The following is a 21,219-nucleotide window of genomic DNA, read 5'->3' on the forward strand; positions in this document are numbered from 1 at the left end:
CAATTTAGGATTGGATTTTGAATCGTAGGTTTTGTTTGAATTGGTAATGTTGGTGAAGGAAGGGAAGGAAGGAAGGAATCATGTGTAGAATAGAAATTATGGTATGATGTGTAGAACTAGGAATTATGGTATAACTATACGTAATACTAGTAGCACTAGGTGAAACATTGAGAAATTGGTAAAATTAGTAATAGGTAGGTATACTAGGGAATACTATAATAACTTTGGGAAAACTATTTGGTATTATTGGTATAACTGACATAGAAGTAAATGTAACTTGCAAGAATTTGAGCCCATCGAAGCAATCAAAGAAGTGTGGTTCATTGTCGATAGTGTTCCCATCCGTTTGTGAAGGAAGGGAAAAAGGAATCAAAGAGAAAGAGAAGAAAGGAACCCAGAGTTGTTTTGTTGATGTTTCATGGGAACTGTTTCAAGTCGGATTATTTTGCAAAACTCTATGCTTTTTGGTTTGTAGAAGTTTGAAACTATAATTTTCTGGCATTTTCTTGATGTTACCATTTCAATTTCAATTTCATTTTCGGGATGTTGTGATTTCATGAGATCATGTTGCAATTTCAATTTCATGTTATCGTCAACCACAAAATAAATAAACGAAAGTTTGGAGTTTTACAAGTCTTAGACAAATCACAAAATAAAGACTTGTAAGCCTATCCGCCGAAGCAAAGAAACGGAAAACAAACAGGAAAAGACCGACCATAAATGAGGAAAACACCAACAATCCAAAACACTTAAATATAGAATTCTTCAAACTTTCTAACAATCTCATCTTCATTTTCGTCATTCACTGTCTCTTTGGTCTCCAAATTGCTTTTCATTTCTGAGATTGTTTTAATTAATTGCTCAATCACTCTAATCTTCTGCCTGATCTCATCACGGGCTTCAATCAAATCTCTTCTTTGCCATTTTGTACCTTCCTCTTCATCAAACCAAGAGAAGTAATTTCATTCATCTCCAAGCTGCCACAAGGTCCAAATTTCTTTTTCAATCTATATTTCACATATAAAGTTCAATTATCATATCATATCTCATACCTTAAAACGCGGACAGCTATAAAATCGCCGACATGGGTTTTTGTCAGTCCAAGCTTGCGTTATATTCGCCGGTAAGCTACAAAAACACAATCTCCGACCAGAATCCGGCTCCTCGTCAACGATCCCGAACCCACGTCCATCTTTGCTTTTTCCACCTTCGCTTTTTCCACCTTCACTTTTTCCATCTGAGAAGAGAAGAAAAGAGAGAGAGAGATCGAAAGATTCCGAGAGAGAGAGATCGAAAGATTCCGAGAGAGAGAGAGATCGAAAGGAATAGAGAGAATTGGAATAGAGAATTGTAAGAGGGAAGGTGTTGTTACAGATGTAATAGAAGAGAGAGATAATTGGTGTCGGTAAATGGAAGATTCGGGAAATAGACCGGTTTGACTCTCAAAAGGAAGGAAGAGAGAGATGGATAAGAAAAATTGAGAGGATGTTGTGGGGTTGAGATGAGAATTCGGAGAGAGTGAGAGAGTTTAGGAGGAGAGAGAGATAGATAACAAAAAGTGAAGGTTCCAACTGAGATGAGAAATTTCTTTCGTTCTTTTTTATTGTTTAGGCGGCAAAAAAAGATTCATTTCCCTCCTAAGATTTGTTCTTAGTTATACAGAAGATAGTAGTGTTACAAAATTTGGTCATAGTTCTACTTTTGGTGGTTTCTAATTTATTTAGTGTTACTAATTTTTTACATTTGTTTTTTTTTTAGTTTTACTTTCGCTTTTATTACTTTAAATTGTAATTTATATTGTTCTGTACAATAATGTAGGTTTAATAGATATAACTCGAAAAATTCCTTTGTAAAAAGTTCTTGATTGAGAAAGTGTGATTGGAATTACAAGGTTTTATAATGCATATATTACGAGTTTTCAAAATTTTGCAAAAACATTTGTCATGTTTGTAAGAATTATAAGTTGAGTATAGAAATCAAATGGAAAACTATGATAACCAATTTTTGATATAGAAAATACTAATGTCATTACAAAACAAAGGAACAAAACAAAGTAGATAACTAAGTTTTACGCAGTTTTTCCGAAGCATACAACACAAAATACTAGAGCTAAATGCATTACTTCTTATTCATCCAAATAACTAATGTTTAACTCTTTTCCTTCCCTTACGTGTGATGCGATCCGGAGGCATGATCTTCACCTCCTTGATGTGATCCGGTACATTCCAAGAACACATGTCGGGCACAACATAGAGTGTCATGGAATATGCCAATGCCCACAGTTCCGTCCAGTAGTATTTTGAGCACAGCTCGTGGATATCAAGGCACATGCCAACCTTTGTAGTGAAATATTTGTAAGCAGCCAGTCCGTGCAGACAAGGAAACTTTTCATAATCTCACACCTTGCAAGTACAAGTTTTCCCAACCAAGCACGCCAAAAATACCTTTCCTTCAGTGTCGGTGATCTCGTACTCATAACTATCAAGCTCCCGAACAGATAGCTTCTGTGCAATAGCCCACTGATCGTGTAAGTAGTTCTCAACCCGATCGAGGCACCAGTTTCGTATCGATTAATCCAGAAACAGAATCCTTCCGTTGATTGAAACAATCAGAAAATTTCCTGATGATACAATCCAACATTGGTATTAAGGCCCACCTTGTTGCCTCTTTAAACATGTTCTTCATTGATTCCACACTGTTTCTTGTATCCAAGTTGTACCTGTCACGTGGAAAAAAACTCTTGCCCATTTTTCCTGTTCAGTATGCTCCTCCACATACTTGTACGCAGCATGATATCTTATCTTAAATGACTCGTAAGCAGAGTTGAAGTCACCTGCCGTGTAATATCTGTCCAACTCCATAAATCTATGCCCGGCTATATTCTTGTTGACGTTACAAGCATGCCATTTAACATTTTCCTTCAAATGCCATAAAAATGACCATGGTGAGCCTGTGGATACACGTTTCCTATAGCGAAGAGATCAGGCTCTTATTTCTGTCACTCATGAAAACCAGTTCAGAAGAGTCTGGTATAACACTTTTAACCATCTCGAAAACCAAGTCCAACTAGCATGATTCTCACCATCCAGTACTGCAAACGCAAGTGGATAATTGTGACCATTAGGATCCTGAGCTTTCGCGAAAACTAGAATCCGTTCTTCAGCCATGTCGCATCCACAACAATCACTTTCCTCATAACTGAAAACCCTTCAATGCAAGCTCCCAAGGCTACAAAGAGGTACTTGAATTTACATCCCTTATCCAATTCTACACAGGTTTTTGTTTCCGGATTCACTTTCTCTAACATGTACAAATAACTATATATCATCTTGTAGCTCTCTTCCGGACTACCACGTATATCACAAACCGCTAGATTATTTCCGCACAACGATCTGACATAATTGCTCATTGTACCCTGCCGAAAGGAACAAACACAAGAAACTAACTACCATTATCCAAAATTATACCAGTTATCTACAGTTCTGCCCGTTATACAGTTATACTACAATTATCAAGAAAAAATTGAATTAGGTTTCAGTTGCCCCAGATCGATCTAGGTCCAATCTACTGCCTATACACTCTCATTTCACCACCGAAATGCATTATATACCAATTTCCTTTACAAATCAACCCCCAAACAAGAAAATTCTGTTGTGCATACTCCTAATTAGATTCAATTGCAAATCCATTAAAACCTATTTCCGAAAGAAATCTCAAGACGGAGACCACAACTTACAGAATGCTAGACGTCAGGTTACGATTGGTCTACGCCGACAGACGGTGGCGATGGAGAGGCTGCAGGACAGAGGAGCTGGGGGTTCCGGAGGAGGAGCTGAGCTGCGGGAGAGAAGAGTGGCCGAGGAGCTGCGGGTTTCCAGGGGAAGTTTTTATCAATTTTTTTTAATTGATAAAATCCAAATCGATTTTTAATCAAACCCAAATACCCAATCCCAAAACCGAAAACCAAACGGAATTCCAAACCAAACAAACCAAACTTCAATTTGATTTTTCAAAAAAAAGTTTTAAGAGGACATTTTCGTCGATTTGCATTTCATTAATAAATTGGGGGTATAGGAAACTTCATGAAGACATAAGCGATTGCTCCCTGAGATGCGGGGGCGGGAGAGCCATTGTAAGTACCCAAAATTACAAACCTTAACAGTAATGATTAAATTCTTCATCCTGAATCTGAGAATAACATAATATGTCAGAATTATAGTTCATAATTATTATGGTCTACGTATTAAAGTCCATAAGAATTTTTTGAACTAGATAAAAGAAAGCCGGGAAGAAGGGATGAATGACATATTTAAAAGAATATTTAAGTGGAGAAGTGACAATGATATTTGTCGTTCATTTTCTATTTACCATATCTAATACCATACTTTGTCATTTTAATGTTTGCACATGTATAATATCCGAACATATCTTCACCAATTTAGTCAAGTATATTAGTTTTTTCTTCTCAAGCTGGCCAATGCATGCATTGACAGTTGCAAAATTTCACCAAATTTTTAGCTAGATAATTAAACTAAGCTTACTATAGTTTACAAAACATAAGAAAGAAAAAATCAAGTAGATCTTTAAAAAAAAAATCTAGTAGATCATTTTTTTGGAAGAGAAAAGGATGTATATATACTCTTTCACTAAAATTAAATTTGATAAATGAACACGGAAAAGCTTGAAAACAATAATATAATGTTTTCAGAATTGCTCGACGCTTCTTTCACATTTTGATCCAATGGTGAGAGATCTACATATGATGGTCTACATGCGTCAAAGGGATTCTTCAGGTAATACTCATTTAGCTCAATTTTTTACTTTTTGAAATTTCCTCAATTTTTAGTTGTAAACCCTATTGAAAAATTCTTCTAATGGAAGTGCTATATGATGAAATAACATAAGGTTTAATTCTATAGAGAATGTATGGCTTGGAGTAGTATATACAAGGTCAAAAGTCTAAGAAGAATAGCCCTGTTCGGATAATGGACGCGGCGATTACTATGAGCGGCAATAAATTAAACGGTGCAGAGGATGGCGTGAGCTTAAAAAATATCCTCGCAACATTGAAAAGAGTCACCGGAATAAGACACGGCTGACGCTGGAATTTTAAGTGATCAGATCTCGTTCAGAAACTGCTGCTGCGTCTAATATTATTAACATTAGCGTGCGTGTTGTTCTCCATGTCTTGTGTTAAGCAACAAAAATACATTGTTTTTTTGTTGCTGACTCTGGACGCGCTGCGACGATGCGCCGAACAGGGCTAATGTAAGTTTGGCATTAAAACATAATCCTAATTAAGCAATGGTTTAGTGTTGTTTTGTATAGTTCATCACGAGTCTAAAGAAAATATAAGTTGGTCGCCTTTTTAGGCGATTATTTAATTAGCCTTATGCGGTTATGGTCCTATAGATGCTTCTTCGTAGCTCATAACATAACATGAGTAGCTACGTGATCGACCTGCAGCATAAAAGTAATTATCAATGCAAAGTTGACATTCTCTTAACATGTAATATCGGAATTTCTCTTCATGCATCATCACAAGTTACAATATGCATATTGATCTCTATACTGAAGTACACTATATCTTACTTAGATTTTTCAACTCTCGAGCATCTTATCATATGCTTCTCTTATCCACAGCCACAATCCAACTTCCCAAAAATAAGATTCTCCATATTTTGCATTGGCCCATCACTAATCGATAATGCCTCTACTGTTCATTTAGAAAACATGCAGGTACTTGTATATATAGAGTTCCAAGACTCACTTCTCCAAAACAAACCATCAAAACAAAATTTCCAAGCAATAACAAGAACAATATACATAATAAAAGAATATTACTATATAAATGGATGTGGTAGCAAGACTAGCGTCACAAAGTGCAGTGGTGATATTTAGCAAGAGTACGTGCTGCATGTCTCATGCAATTAAACGGTTGTTTTATGAGCAAGGAGTAAGCCCTGCGATTGTGGAGATCGATCAAGAAATGTACGGTAAAGATATCGAATGGTCTTTGGCCCGGTTAGGATGCAGCCCTCCAGTTCCCGCAGTGTTTGTCGGAGGGAAATTCGTTGGTACGGCTAATACCGTCATGACTCTTCATCTTGATGGGTCATTGAAAAGGTTGCTCAAGGAAGCTGGTGCCTTGTGGCTTTAGTAGTTTAGTTCATCGCATGTGTTTTCGAGAATATAGAGAATATATATATCTTTACTTTGACCTTTTAAAGCTTCTTCACTTTATGCACGGTTAATTAAAGCATATGTGAAGAACTGCTTTGTATTTGGCTGTTATGTCTTTGTGGAAGTTGATTTAATGATTAACTATGACCCACTTTGGATAGAATCTTTGTTTAATTTCCACTCTTTACAAATTGAAGGGTAATTATAACAAGCAAAAACTGTAGTTACGCTTAAATGGTAATTTTTATTTTAAACCTTTGTTTTCTTTCCTTAAATTGGTATTATGATAAGAAAAATATATAGTGTACCAATGAATCTACGAGAAATAGATGAAGGTAATATTTCCAAATTTAATAAAATAAAACGTAAAAAACTATACAACTCCTTGATACTTTTTAGCGGAGAACAAAACAAAAACTGAAACAGGGTGGGAAAGGGAATGTATATTGGGTAAAAGGCAAGTATAACCATGAAACAAATTAATTAGCCAAATGACATTAACAACTAAATGGCTAGGATACACAATATTTATTATGTATTAATTGCAATTATACCTCTCTGTATAAGCATATGTAATTGTTTTGTTTTTTCTTTATTTTTTTTTATTTTTTTTATTTTGTTGTAAAGGGTCCCCCCCCCCCCCAATCTTGTTTATCTTCTAGTTTCTTTAAAAATAATTATTTAAAAATTTATAAAATACTCACAAAAATATAGATTTTTTTTTTCAATTTATGATGTGTTTCAAAAATTTTAAAACAAATATATATTTTTTTTAACATTTGATATATCATGTTAGAGTAAGAAAGTTGAATTATAAATTCTATACTATATCGTAAATTCATATAATATAGTCTAATTTATACTTCAAATGATACCCCATATTTAAATATATAGATTAAATAATTTGATATGAATTGATTTGTCTAGAGTTTTAACTCAATCAAAACTCTAGATCTTTCATATTTTCTATATTTTTCGTTTTGTTCTCTCCTCGAACAATCAATACGTAAATGGTTATAATATATTGTAAATACTATGTACTATTATATTTCAATGACACAGTATAGTTTGTTACAATACTTTTTTTATTTACAACATCATCCTCACCTTTCTTTCTCGGCCTCCTCCATGGAAAATTGTAATATGTTTTGATCCTTATTATATTTTGTGGGTTGTGTGTTATTCTTTTGTTTGGATTTACTAGTGCAGTTGATAATTGATGATTATATTATACTATTTTATTTTATTAACGTAGTATAGTATGTTATACTATATAGTCATTTTCCTTTTCTTTTTATCTTTCACCACCTTTTTCTTCTTGTCCTTCTTTGTTTTTCTCTCCTCTTCATCATCCTTCCGTCACTCTCTCCTTTTTTTTGGTTTGGTTTAACTAGGGCAATTGATAATGAAAAATTGTAATATTTTTCGGTCCTTATTGTGTTCTATGGATTGGATGTTTTTGCTTGGGTTAACTAGTGCAGTTAGTAAGATAGTTATGTTTACTAATTTGCTATTTGTATAAATGGATTATTTCTATACTATTTTTTATGTTTAATATTATAGTTATTATTTTCTGGTGTCAATTCTCCAATTGCTCGAGTCTTCTTTTACGTGGCGAGTAAAGTTGGCTCCGGTGAGTAAAGCAAATGTTCTAAAGCAAAATGTCGAAAAAGACGAAATTATAACAAAAATAAGTGAGTATGTTATTCTATACTACATATTGAACAAGTATAGTATAGTATAAATAAATTTATAACATTGTATAATCATCTATTTGTAACAAGTATGAGTAAGAAAAAAATCAGCCAAATACAATTATGTCATAGGGATATTTTGTAATTTTACTTGTGATCTCACTCAAATTACCCTAAGAGGTGAATTACTCTCTCAAATAAGAGGGTCGGTTGTAGTACTTAGAGATCGAATCCACAGAGAGTTAGGATACACAAAAAATCTAATAATTATATGATTAAACTAGGCTAATAGGTTATTAAGCAATAAATATAGCAATGCAGGTTGAACAAGGTAGTTGTTCGGTAAACAATAGTGAGGTTGTTTGATGGAAGGATGGTTACTAGATTTAGGTTTTCATTCAGGTTATTAGAACTCTAATCTATAGATGCTAAGGATTGATTCTAGAACTGTATATCTAATGCAAAAGACAACCAGCTCTCACTGTGATTCTAATCTATTGACTAAGTTCAGTGTTTCAGCACTCGCATGCCAATACAGATCGAGCGTCGACCGATGCTACGGTATGAGCATCGATTGATGCTACGGTATGAGCGCCGATCAATGTTACGGTATGAGCATCGATCAATGCTACGGTATGAGCGTCGATCGAAGCGTCGATCGACGCTGCCTTAGGCAAGCGTTATCGATCTGATTGATTATGTTCAACTAGATTCCTAGACCAATGCTAGTATGCGCTTAGGTATCTAATCCAGCAGGATTTGGGTTCCGTTAATTGATTGCACTCTTGTGCCTCTCAATTCTCCTATGATTCTAAGTTCAAGCAGTTAGGCACACTCTCGAGTTTTTCCAACTACTCTAGATCCTAGTATTACAAGCTACCCTGGTGTAGAGATCTATAGATATCCTAACAATCATATAATTCAGAAGTTCATTCAAAACCCTAGAAAACCGAGATCTAACGGGTGGATCTATTCAAGCATGAAGTTTGTCACATAAATCATAGGTGAATAGATATAAAGTTGCAATAGATATAAAAACCAAAACCAATGGACTTCCAGGAGGACTCTGAAGGAGTTCCTCCCTTCTCTCCTAACTAAGAACAATGAATAAAAGAAAGCGTTGTCGTCAACAATGGCTTAGAAACACACATAAATAGGGTTTTAGGTCGTCCAAGGGTATTATGGTAATTTATGGTTGCTTATGGGCTTCAGTCGGTCATAAAATATGCTCGGCCCATATTCTAGCATCACCGTCGATCGACAGTCTTTCATCTCCTCGACAGCTTCATCTCGTAAGGCAGACTGACCACTCTTCAGTAAAACGGGCATAACTTCTGCTACAGGATGCTGATTGACCTCAACCTGGCGGAATTGGAAAGCTAACTCAAAGCTCTATCATCTTTTAGAAAATGGGCTCAATCTAACGGTGGGAAGGTCTCCCATCCATAGCTAAAAATCTGACGCGTCTGTGCAGCTCTAACTCAAAAGTCTCCAAAAGACACCATAATCACCACTTTTCTCCAAATCGTCATTGAACCTGTAAAAATTCTAAATAGACTCTATATCGTAGTAATTAGTTATTAAAACACTTATAAACTATGATTAAACGTGGGTAAAATCCATGGTCTATCAACTTGTTGTATCAGTAAATCGTATCTATTTTGACAGTACATTTGGTATTTTACATCGCAATAAATCGTATCAATCGTATTTTGTACAGTTTACATTAGAAGCACCATTTCCTATCTTCTGACCAATGCCATTTCCCATGCTCAGTCTCCTCGCTTCCCGTTTAAATTTCTTCAAACATTTCCAGACCATTTTCTGTTACTTCTTACTCCATCTGTTTCATAATAAGTGTCATTATAATATATTTTTTTCTTGTTACACAAAAAGTGTTACTTTAGAATTTCATTGCAAATTATACTTATTTTAAACTGAAAATTAATTGCGAACTGCATTGATTTTATAAAAAAAAATATTTACCTAAAATACTATTGGTCAAAGATGTGTAATTAATAACAACTAGGTGGTTGTCCGCGATTTCACGGGTATAATCTTAGAAAATTATTGAGATATATTGTTAATTCTATAAATTTTATTATAAGTTTCCAAAAATTCTTTTATGACATACTTTTGATCAATAAAAAAACAGAGATTAATGAACAAAAAAATAATTTTATAACACTTTCTATTTTCGCATTATTTTGTCTACCACTTTATTCTTTTAGAAGTAAAATAGTTACAAATAATCAATTAACAGTTATAATAATTCGTAAAACACATTTATTTCGGCAAACAGATAAAAAATAAGTATATAAAAATATAAAATAACAAATAATACATCCAAGAATATAACAAACAAGTTTTATTATGCTTCATTGGTGCTTTATATATGCATCATTTCTTTTTTCCTATTACAAAATAAGCATGTCAATTTTATTATAATCTTTTTTTTTTTTGACAGCAAACATTTACAGACTCATGTAGACTCTGTAAACCAAGGTGGTAAATCTGCATCCATGTGCACGACGAAAGACGATTGTTGCCGAGCACTACGTGCCAAGCTATCCGCCCTTTTGTTCTCCGTCCTAGGAACATGAACGATTTCTGAGCTGACAAAACTTTGTCGCAGAAGCTTGATATCTTCCAGGTAGCTTTCAAATGCTGGCCATTCATCTGGTTCTGAAACCATCTTCACCAGTTGAGAACAATCCGTTGCAAACGTAACCTGAAACTGTCTTAAATTTCGCATACATTTCATTGCCCAAATTAATGCCTCCATCTCCGAATGAAGAGGTGAGAGGGATGCCCTTACATTCCGTGCCCCCAATAAGCTATCAAACCCTGGTAGCGTACTAAGCCATCCTTGTCCTGAAAATAGATCTTTATCTTTCCAAGAACCGTCCGTGAAGCACCATCTTCCTATAGTCCCTAAATCAGGCCTTACCTGTACTTCTTGTACCAACCTATGATTATAAATAACATGTGCCTCAGCCCACAGTGTCAATTTTATTATAATCAAAACTATATCAATAGAGTCTTAACTCTATTCATGTATTAAAATATTATTCTCATTTTTTTTAATTTATATTATAGGAAACTTTTTCATTGATTAATATTATTTTAAATAATTTACCATAAAATTTTATTATAATCAAGGCTATAAGAATTATATTAATACAGTATATTAACTTTAGTCTCGTATTAGTATAATGTTCTAATTTTTCAATTTTATATTATAATAAATATTTTCTGTTTTTAAATATACAAATACTTTAATCATTTCTAAAAGTAATAACTCAACTATACAATCAACATTTGTCACTGAAAAATGAATGAATGTTTTTAAATTTGTATATCTGACTAATTTGTATTCATTGGACACATTTTAGATATATATATATATATATAGTGAAACAAAATATTATTAGGTTTAGGTTAATTAGTTTTTTTGTAATATATAATTTATTGTATCCACTATTAATATAAATATGTTAAAATCGTTTATATAATTATTTCTATCATATTACATGTATTTATTTAAATTTCTATAATATTATCTATGTTATTTAATTGTTTCTATAAACAAATTATGTTAATTCTTTTATATTAAAATGTTTAATTGTTTGTATGGTAATATAAATTAGAGTAAGAAGTTCTAGGATTAGTTTCCTTTTTTAAACTTTAATTAAATCAATAAAAATTCAAATGCCAACAACCAATCAAATTAAGAGAATTAATTCTAAACTTCACTTATGAATGACACCTAAGCACAAGTCACTTAAGTGATTTCTCAATTAATATATAACTAGGTGTTTGCCTGCAATTTTGCGGGTAATTATATTATATGAAGAAATATATATTATGTTTACACTGTTACAATTTTTGAATAATAATTTAAATTTAAATTTTTAATTTCAGATAGTTGGAATCAAAAATTTCAGTATATATTTTCAGAAGATCTGTGAGATTTAAAATAGTTCAAAAACGTAAACCTTAGTCATTACAAATATTTCTCTTACAGAAAAGCAATATTATTATTAATTCAGATAATTGGTTATAGAATTAATTTGTATTTTATTTTAATACGTGAAAAAACCGGAAATACTCTAGCTTTGATATAAGAATATATAACCATTAAATTTCTTTCAATAAAAAAAGTTAAAGTATTTTATTTCATTATATATAAATAATTGATAAAGAAAAAGAATTTGATAAACATATATATTATTTCTCTCTTTCTACAATTAGTTATCATAAATAATTATTTTTAATATTACTTGTGTTTTTTGGTAATTTATATTAATTAGCTCTATAATTACCTTTTATTTTTAGATCTGATTTAAATAACTAATAAACGTCAACAACCAATCAAATTATAACTATTTTTAAAAACTTAACATATTAACAATACATAAGAAAAAATCATTTATGTGACTTCTCAACTAATATATAGTATGATTTATCTCTTTAAAACCAAGGATAAATTTGGTTAATGTAAATTTTATTATAATCAAAGCTATATGAATTATATTAATAGAATATTAACTCACTACAAAAAAAAAGGTTAGTTTAAATCATTTATTTTATATATTTGTATTACTTATAAATGATGTAAAAACATTTAACATCACTTAAATAAATGATTTAGTTTTTGGTGATACAAATAATTTGTATCATTTTTTTCAAAACTGATGTAAAAATAACAAATATTTCCATCAATTATTTTAAGTGATGTTAGTATGTGTCAATTGTTACAAATGATGTTACTATTTATATCATTTGTTCTAAATGATGTTTGTATTAGTGTCGATTTAATAATTTGATTGTAATTATTTAAATCATTTACTATTACCTGATGTAAAAGTAATATTTATAAATTATTGGAAATGATGTTAATAGTAGTATCATTTACAACAAGTGATTTAAAATATTTATATTTTTGTAAATAATTGATGTTAAGCTTATATCAGTTCCATAAATGATTTCAAAAATTGTATCACTTACAAAAAAATTAATAAACATATCACTTTTTCAATTGATGGTAAATTATATATATTGGTATCATTTACAAATAAGTAATTTAAAATAGAATAACTTAATTTTGTGATACGATTTAAGTGAGCTAATCTATCTCTTTTTTTGTAGTGACTCTAGGAAAAGAATGTGAAAAATAATTTGATTAATTTAATTTTAAATGACTTACTATATAATAATTAAATGAATTACCATATAATATAATTTTAAGTGACTTACCATATAATAATTTTAATTAATCTATTTATATTAATAGATGAATTAAATAACATTTTTTGATTAATATAATTTTAAATGACTTACCATATAATTTTTATATTTGAAAATATAAAAATATTTTACTCATTTCTAAAAGTGATAACTTATCTATGATATCACATTGTCAACGGAAAATGATGAGAATTTTTTTAAATTATATATTTGATTGTTTTACTTTCATTTGAAACATTTTAGAGTATATATAGAGTGAATGAGTGAGCTTAATTAAAATTATTAGGTATACATTAATTAGTTTTCTGGAATCTATGATTTATTGTATTCACTACTAATATAAATATATTAAAACTGTTTTAAAGATGTTTCTGTAGTATCATATGTATTTAAATGTATATTATCAATTTATATAATGTAATCTATGATATTTAATTGTTTCTATAAATAAATTATATTAATTCATCTATATTTAAGATGTTTAATTGTATGTTTGGAAACATATATTAGATTACGTAATTCTAGGGTTAGTTTTCTTTCGAAAACTTTAATTAAATAAATAAAAAAAATAAAACCATCAATCAATCAAATTTTAACAATTAATTGAAAAGTTCTCCTACAAGCGACACGTCAGTAAAAATCATTTATTTGACTTCTCAGTTAATATATAGGAAAATTTGAAGTGACTTACCATATAATAATTTTAATCCATCTGTTTATATTAATAGATAAATTAAATAACTTTTCTAGATTAATATAATTTTAAATGACTTATCATATAATTTTTTATGTTTTAAAATATAAAAATATTTTAATCATTTCTAAAAGTGATAACTTATCTATGATATCACATTGTCAACGGAAAATAATGAAAAAATTTTAAAATTATATATTTGACTGTTTTGAATTCATTTGAAACATTTTAGAATATATATAGAGTGAATGAGTGGGTTTGATTAATATTATTAGGTTTACATTAATTAGTTTTCTCGAATCTATGATTTATTGTATTCCCTACTAATATAAACTAGATTTTGACCTGCGCGTCCACGCGAGTGTATTTTAAAAAAAAACATGATACTATTTGTTTTTTATGTCACTATTTATGGTTAGGCAAAAAACTCGAATTCGAAGAACCGAACCGATCCCAATCCGAATAAGTAGTACCAAATCCAAACAGAAATTGATTAAATATCCAAATTATTCAAAAAAATTGTATTTGAAGAACTGAAACCTAATCGATCCGAACCGAAGTATTTTGGATATCCAAAATAGATTGATATACTTATATATATTAATTATTTTTAAATTTAATATATATAAAAACATTCAGAATATATATGATACTCTTAAGTTCGTTTAAATACTTGAAAATATATACAAATAATCGAACGTAAATATTTAAAATAGTTAAAATATATTCAAAACTCCAAAAACACTGAAATAATTATTAATTTTGTATACAAATATTTAAACCAAACCAATTTATATGTTAAGTTAAGTACTTTTACATATGTTATTCAAATTTATATGTAATATATTCTATTGTTATAGATTTTTTAAAAAATTAAAGCATATAATAAATTTTTAAATTTTTAAAATAATTTAAATTGGTTATCCAAATCCGAACCGAATCTTCAAAGATCTGAACCGAACAAAAAATCCAAAAAAGATCCGAAAACGAACCAGAACGCCCATCCCTAATCACTATTATATATCATATATGGGTCATCATAGGTTACAAAAGTATGTGTTATCATATAATTAATCGCATTTTATACGTACCATTAAATAAGTTTTCTTATAATTAATAACATTTTATACGTAGAATCTTATAAATAATCACATATATTATATTTTGAAATTTTAATGTGAAATATAAAAACCATAATTTAAATTGGTGTTTGAAACTGAGTTTTGTATTGTATTTTTCTTATATATATTGAAAATATTTTATAATGGTTATTGGAAAATATGTTAGTAAAAATCAAATTTTGAATATATGTATATTTTTGAATGAATTTTTGATATAAATAAATTTTAAATTATTATTTTCATATGAATATGTATATCAAGTAGCATAAACTCATTACTTTTTAATATAATGTAATGAACTTCCAATTTATTAATAGCATAAGCCCATTATTTTTTTTCCTAACTTACTGCTATTCATGTTTCCAAACAACGCTATTTTTTTTTAACTTCTATCTATGTTGCCAAACAAAAGCTTAAAGTACTTCTACTTTAATAAGATACTAGATCTTGATCCGCGTCTCCGCGCGGATGTTGGATTTAACTTGCGTTCAACGTAAATTTATAAACCATTGATTTTATAAAATGTTCATTTATATTTTTATGTTTTGTAAAATATATTTAGAGTAGAATATATTATATTATAATATAGATGTTTGATAATAATTTTTTATCTGTACGTAATATTATATTTATAATTTTATAATTTGACGCAATTTGATCTAACTGTAATAGCCATATATTAACCTATTGATTTTTTTGTTTATTTATTTAAAAATGATTTAATTTTTTACATTAAATTTTTATGAATTATTATTAATTTTATGATATTTGGTTTTCTTGAAAATTCTATTGTACAAGATTAATATATACTATATATTACAATTTGTGTTTTTATTTTCAGCAAAAAGAAATAACAATTCATTGTAATTAATTTAATTTTTTGATTTTAAGTGAAGTGGCAGATTTGTAAATAAGAAAGAAATACAATGGCTAAATGTGTAAATAAAAGGAAACATTTAATCTGGAATCTGTGTTTCCAAACAATTCTCATTTAATATGCTATCCAAGTTTTCAAACGACAGAATCTGTAAATGAGAAAGAAATACAGTAACTAAATATGTAAATAAAAAAATATTTAATTTGATATATTTGTTTCCAAACAACTTTCATTTAATCTGCTATCTAAATTTCCAAACAGTACCAAAATGTACTTCAATTTTAATAATATAGATATATATTAAGAACTGTTTTTATAATTGTGTATGTAGTATTATATGTATTTAAATGTATATTATCAATTTATATAAAGTAATCTATGATATTTAATTGTTTCTATAAATAAATTATATTAATTCATCTATATTTAAGATTTTTAATTGTATGTTTGGAAACATATATTAGATTATGTAATTTTAGGGTTAGTTTTCTTTTAAAAACAATAACTAAATAAAGGGCAAATCTCCAAAATAGCACATTTCTAAGTTTATATCACAAAAATAGCACTCAAAAACTAAAACGACCAAAATAACATTTTATCTTTTGAAAAATTTAAATTTTTTTTATTTTTCAAAATTTGAAATCTTATCCCAAAACCCCACTCCACAACTCTAAATCCTATAACCTAAACTCTAAACCCTAAACCCCAAACTCTAAACCTTAAACCCTAAATCCTAAACTCCACCCTTAACTCTAAACCCTGAACCCCACCCCTAAACTCTAAACCCTAAACCCTAAACCCCAAACCCCAAACCCTAAACCCTAAACCCTAAACCCTAAATCATAAATCCTAAACCCCACCCCTTAACTCTAAACCCTAATATCTAAATTAATTTACCTTTGGGTTATAAGTGTATATTTATCTCTTTTGATAAAACATTAAGTGCTATTTTGGTCATTTTTATTCTTATAGGTTATATTTGTGACAAAAAAAATTTTAGTGCTATCCTAGTCATTTTCTCTTAAATAAATAAGAAAACTAAAAACAATCAACCAATATTTTTTTTATTTTTTTGTCACAACGACCAATCAAATTATAACAATTAATTGGAAAGTTCTCCTATAAGCGGCACATCAGCAGAAATCACTTAATTGACTTTTCATTTAATATATAGGGGGATATAAAAGTATTATATATTATGTTTATGATTTTATAATTTTGAATAATAATCATAACTATTAAAAATAATATTTTTATTTTAAATAGTTTGAAAATCAAAAGTGTTGGTATTGTAAGATTATTGAGATATATTGTTAATTCTTTAAATTTTTTTATAAGTTTCCAAAAAGTCTTTTATGACATATTTCTTGATCAATAAGAAAAAAAGATTAATGAACAAAATAATTATTTTATAACACTTTCTATTTTCTCATTATTTAGTCTACCACTTTTTTTAGAAGTAAAATAGTTACAAATAATTAATTAATAGTTAAAGTAATACGTAAAACACATGTATTTTGGAAAAAAAAATAAAAAATTAAGCATGTAGAAATATCAAATAACAAAGAATACAACCAAGAATATAACAAATAGGTTTTATTATTCTTGACTAATGTTTTATATATCTATCCTTTCTTATTTTCCTATTAAAAAATAAGCAAGTCAATTTTCTTATTATCAAAACTATATCAATAGTCTTAACTCTACTCATGTACTAATATAGGAGAAATTACATGTTTACCAGTTTCATGCTAATACTTTTCATTTTTACCACCACTAATGAGACATTTCCAAAAATACATTCTTCATTAAGTGGCAAAAGATTTTTATGTCCTTGTTTTTAATATATATAATAAATAAATATTTAAATAAATAAAAATTAAAAAAAAAAACATTTTTTAATTTTTTTATTTTTTTTCGAATTATACTATTTCGAAATTTAAATCCTAAACCCTAAAATTCAAATCTAAACCCTAAACAATCAATCATAAACCCTATTTTTTTTAAATACGAATCCTAAACCCTAAACCATCAATCCTAAACCCTATTATTTTTGAAATACGAACCCTAAATCCTGAAACATCAACTCTAAACCCTAAACCCCGAAACATCAACCCTAAACCCTAAACCCTAAACCTTCAACTCTAAACCCTAAAACTTCAACTCTAAACCCTAAACCCTAAACTTCAAATCTAAACCCTAAACAATCAACACTAAACCCTAAACTATCAACACTAAACCTTAAACCCTAAAAGTAAACCCTAAATCATAAACCCTAAAAAATTAACCCTAAACCCTAAAACATCAGCTCTAAACCCAAAACCTCAAACCTTCAGCTCTAAATCCTAAACCCTAAATCCTAAACCCTAAACTCTAAAACCCTAGAGTTGATGTTTTAGGGTTTAGATTTGAAGATTTAGGGTTCTAAGGTTTAGAATTTACGTTTAGGGTTTAGAGTTGATGTTTTAGGGTTTAGATTTGAAAGTTTAGTGTTTTAGGGGTTAGAGTTCGAATTTCAGAAAAATATAGGGTTTAGGGTTTAGAGTTTACGTTTAGGGTTTAGAGTTGATGTTTTAGGGTTTAGATTTGAAGGTTTAGGGTTTAGGGTTTAGAGTTGATGTTTTGGGGTTTAGGGTTTAGAGTTGATGTTTCATGGTTTAGGATTTAGAGTTGATGATTTAGGGTTTAAAGTTGATGTTTTAAGTTTAGATTTAGGGTTTAGGGTTTACGTTTAGGGTTTAGAGTTGATGTTTTAGGGTTTAGATTTGAAGGTTTAGGGTTTAGGGTTTAGAGTTGATGTTTCGGGGTTTAGGGTTTAGAGTTGATGTTCATGGTTTAGAGTTTAAAGTTGATGATTTAGGGTTTAAAGTTGATGTTTTAAGTTTAGATTAGTTAACCATATGTTTTTTTTTGTCAAAGTTATTCAAAAGGTTATAAATTTCTTTTACCCTTCATTAAAAACAAGGGTAAAAGTGATTAATGTAAACATGAAAAGTGGTACTTTGAAAAAGGTATTTTTGGCAATTTCCCATTAATATATTATTCTCGTTTCTTAATTTATATTATAATAAACTTTTCAATTCATTAATATTATTTTAAATAGTTTACCATATAATTTTATTATAATCAAGGCTATAAGAATTATATTAATAGAGTATATTACCTTTAGTTTCGTATTAGTATATTGTTCCAGATTTTCAATTTTATATTATAATAAATATTTTTATTTATTAATATTATTTTAAAAGACTTACTATATATTTCCATGTTTTTTAAATATAAAAATAATATAATCATTTTTGAAAGTAATAACTTAACTTTACAATCAATATTTGTCAATGAAAAATAAATAATTTTTTATTAAATTGTATATTTGATTATTTTGCATTCATTGGATACATTTTAGAATATATATATATATATATATTGAGTAAAACAAAATATTATTAGGTTTAGGTTAATTAGTTTTTTGTAATCTATAATTTACTGTAATATAAATATGTTAAAATCGTTTATATAATTATTTCTATCATACCATATGTATTTATTTAAATTTCTATAATGTAATCCATGATATTTAATTGTTTCTATAAAGAAATTATGTTAATTCTTTTATCTTAAAATGTTTAATTGTTTGTATGGTAATATAGACTAGATTAGGTAGTTCTATGATTAGTTTCCTTTTAAAAACTTTAATTAAATAAACGAAAATTCAAAGACCAACAACTAAACAAATTAAGAAAATTAATTATATATTTCACCTATGAATGACACTTAAGCGTCACTGAAAAATGAATGAATTTTTTTAAAAAATATATATTTGACTATTTTGCATTCATTGCACATATTTTAGAAAAAAGATATATATATAAATCAATATATATATATATATATATATATATATATATATATATATAGTGAGTATAAAAAAATATTATTAGGCTTAGATTAATTATTTTTTTTGTAATCTATAATTTATTGTATCCATTATTAATATAAATATGTTAAAATCGTTTATATAATTATTTCTATAATACCATATGTATTTATTTAAATTTCTATAATTTAATATATGAGATTTAATTATTTCTATAAACAAATTATGTTAATTATTTTATCTTAAAAAATTAATTGTTTGTATGGTACTATAGATTAGAGGGGAAATTACACGTTTACCACTTTCATGTTACTACTTTTCATTTTTTACCACCACTAAAGGGACATTTTCAAAAATATTTTCTTCGTTAAGTGGAAAAAGATTCTTATACCCTTGTTCTTTTTTTGAATTATTCTATTTTGAAATTCAAACCCTAAACCCTTAAATTCAACTCTAAACCCTAAACCATCAATCATAAACTTTTTTTTTAAATACGAACCATAAACCCTAAACCATCAATCATAAACCCTATTTTTTTTTGAAATACGAACCCTAAGCCCCGAAACATCAACTCTAAACCCTAAACCCTGAAACATCAACTCTAAACCCTAAAACATCAAACTCTAAACCCTAAACCCTAAACTTCAACTCTAAACACTAAACCATCAACACTAAACCCTAAATTATTAACACTAAACCCTAAACCCTAAAAAGTAAACCCTAAACCCTAAAACATCAACCCTAAACCCTAAAACATCAACTCTAAACCCTAAATCCTAAACCTTGAACTCTAAGCCCTAAATCCTAAACCCTAAACCCTAAAACCCTAAAGTTGATGTTTTAGGGTTTAGATTTGAATGTTTAGGGGTTTAGGGTTTACGTTTAGGGTTTCGAGTTGATGTTTTAGGGTTTAGATTTGAAGGTTTAGGGTTTTAGGGTTTAGGGTTTGAATTTCAAAAAAATATAGTGTTTAGGATTTAGGGTTTACGTTTAGGGTTTAGAGTTGATGTTTTAGGGTTTAGATTTGAAGGTTTAGGGTTTAGAGTTGATGGTTCGCGGTTTAGGGTTTATAGTTGATGTTTCATGGTTTAGGTTTTAGAGTTGATGATTTATGGTTTAAAGTTGATGTTTTAAGTTTAGATTTAGTGTTTAGGGTTTACGTTTAGGGTTTAGAGTTAGATTTGAAGGTTCATAGTTTAGGGTTTAAAGTTGATGTTTCGGGGTTTAAGATTTAGAGTTGATATTTTATGGTTTAGGGTTTACGGTTGATGATTTAGGGTTTAGAGTTGATGTTTTAGGTTTTAGGTTTAGATTAGTTAATCATATGTTTTTTTTTTGTCAAAGTTAATCAAAAGGTTATAAATGTCTTTTAGTCTTAATTAAAGATGAGGATAAAAGTGGTTAGTGTAAACATGAAAAATTGTACTTTGAAAATGGTATTTTTGGCAATTTCCCTAGATTAGATTAGGAAGTTCTATGATTAGTTTCATTTTTACAACTTTAATTAAATAAATAAAAATTTA

General features: G+C 28.7%; 1 protein-coding gene across 1 annotated transcript; it reads left to right on the forward strand.

Moving 5' to 3' along the window:
* Positions 1-5,752: 5,752 nt before the first annotated feature.
* LOC106374867 (monothiol glutaredoxin-S10-like) lies at positions 5,753-6,346 on the forward strand. Its single transcript, XM_013814798.3, has one exon. The coding sequence runs from the start codon at positions 5,852-5,854 to the stop codon at positions 6,158-6,160; it is 309 nt and encodes a 102-aa protein (XP_013670252.1). The 5' UTR covers positions 5,753-5,851; the 3' UTR covers positions 6,161-6,346.
* Positions 6,347-21,219: the final 14,873 nt, after the last annotated feature.

The sequence above is a fragment of the Brassica napus genome, chromosome C1 (assembly GCF_020379485.1).
Source record: "Brassica napus cultivar Da-Ae chromosome C1, Da-Ae, whole genome shotgun sequence".
Taxonomy (NCBI): Eukaryota; Viridiplantae; Streptophyta; class Magnoliopsida; order Brassicales; family Brassicaceae; genus Brassica; species Brassica napus.

What these genes read in the sequence shown, in the direction of transcription:
- LOC106374867 (XM_013814798.3), top strand. Translation starts at nt 5,852, where the DNA reads ATGGATGTGGTAGCAAGACTAGCGTCACAAAGTGCAGTGGTGATATTT.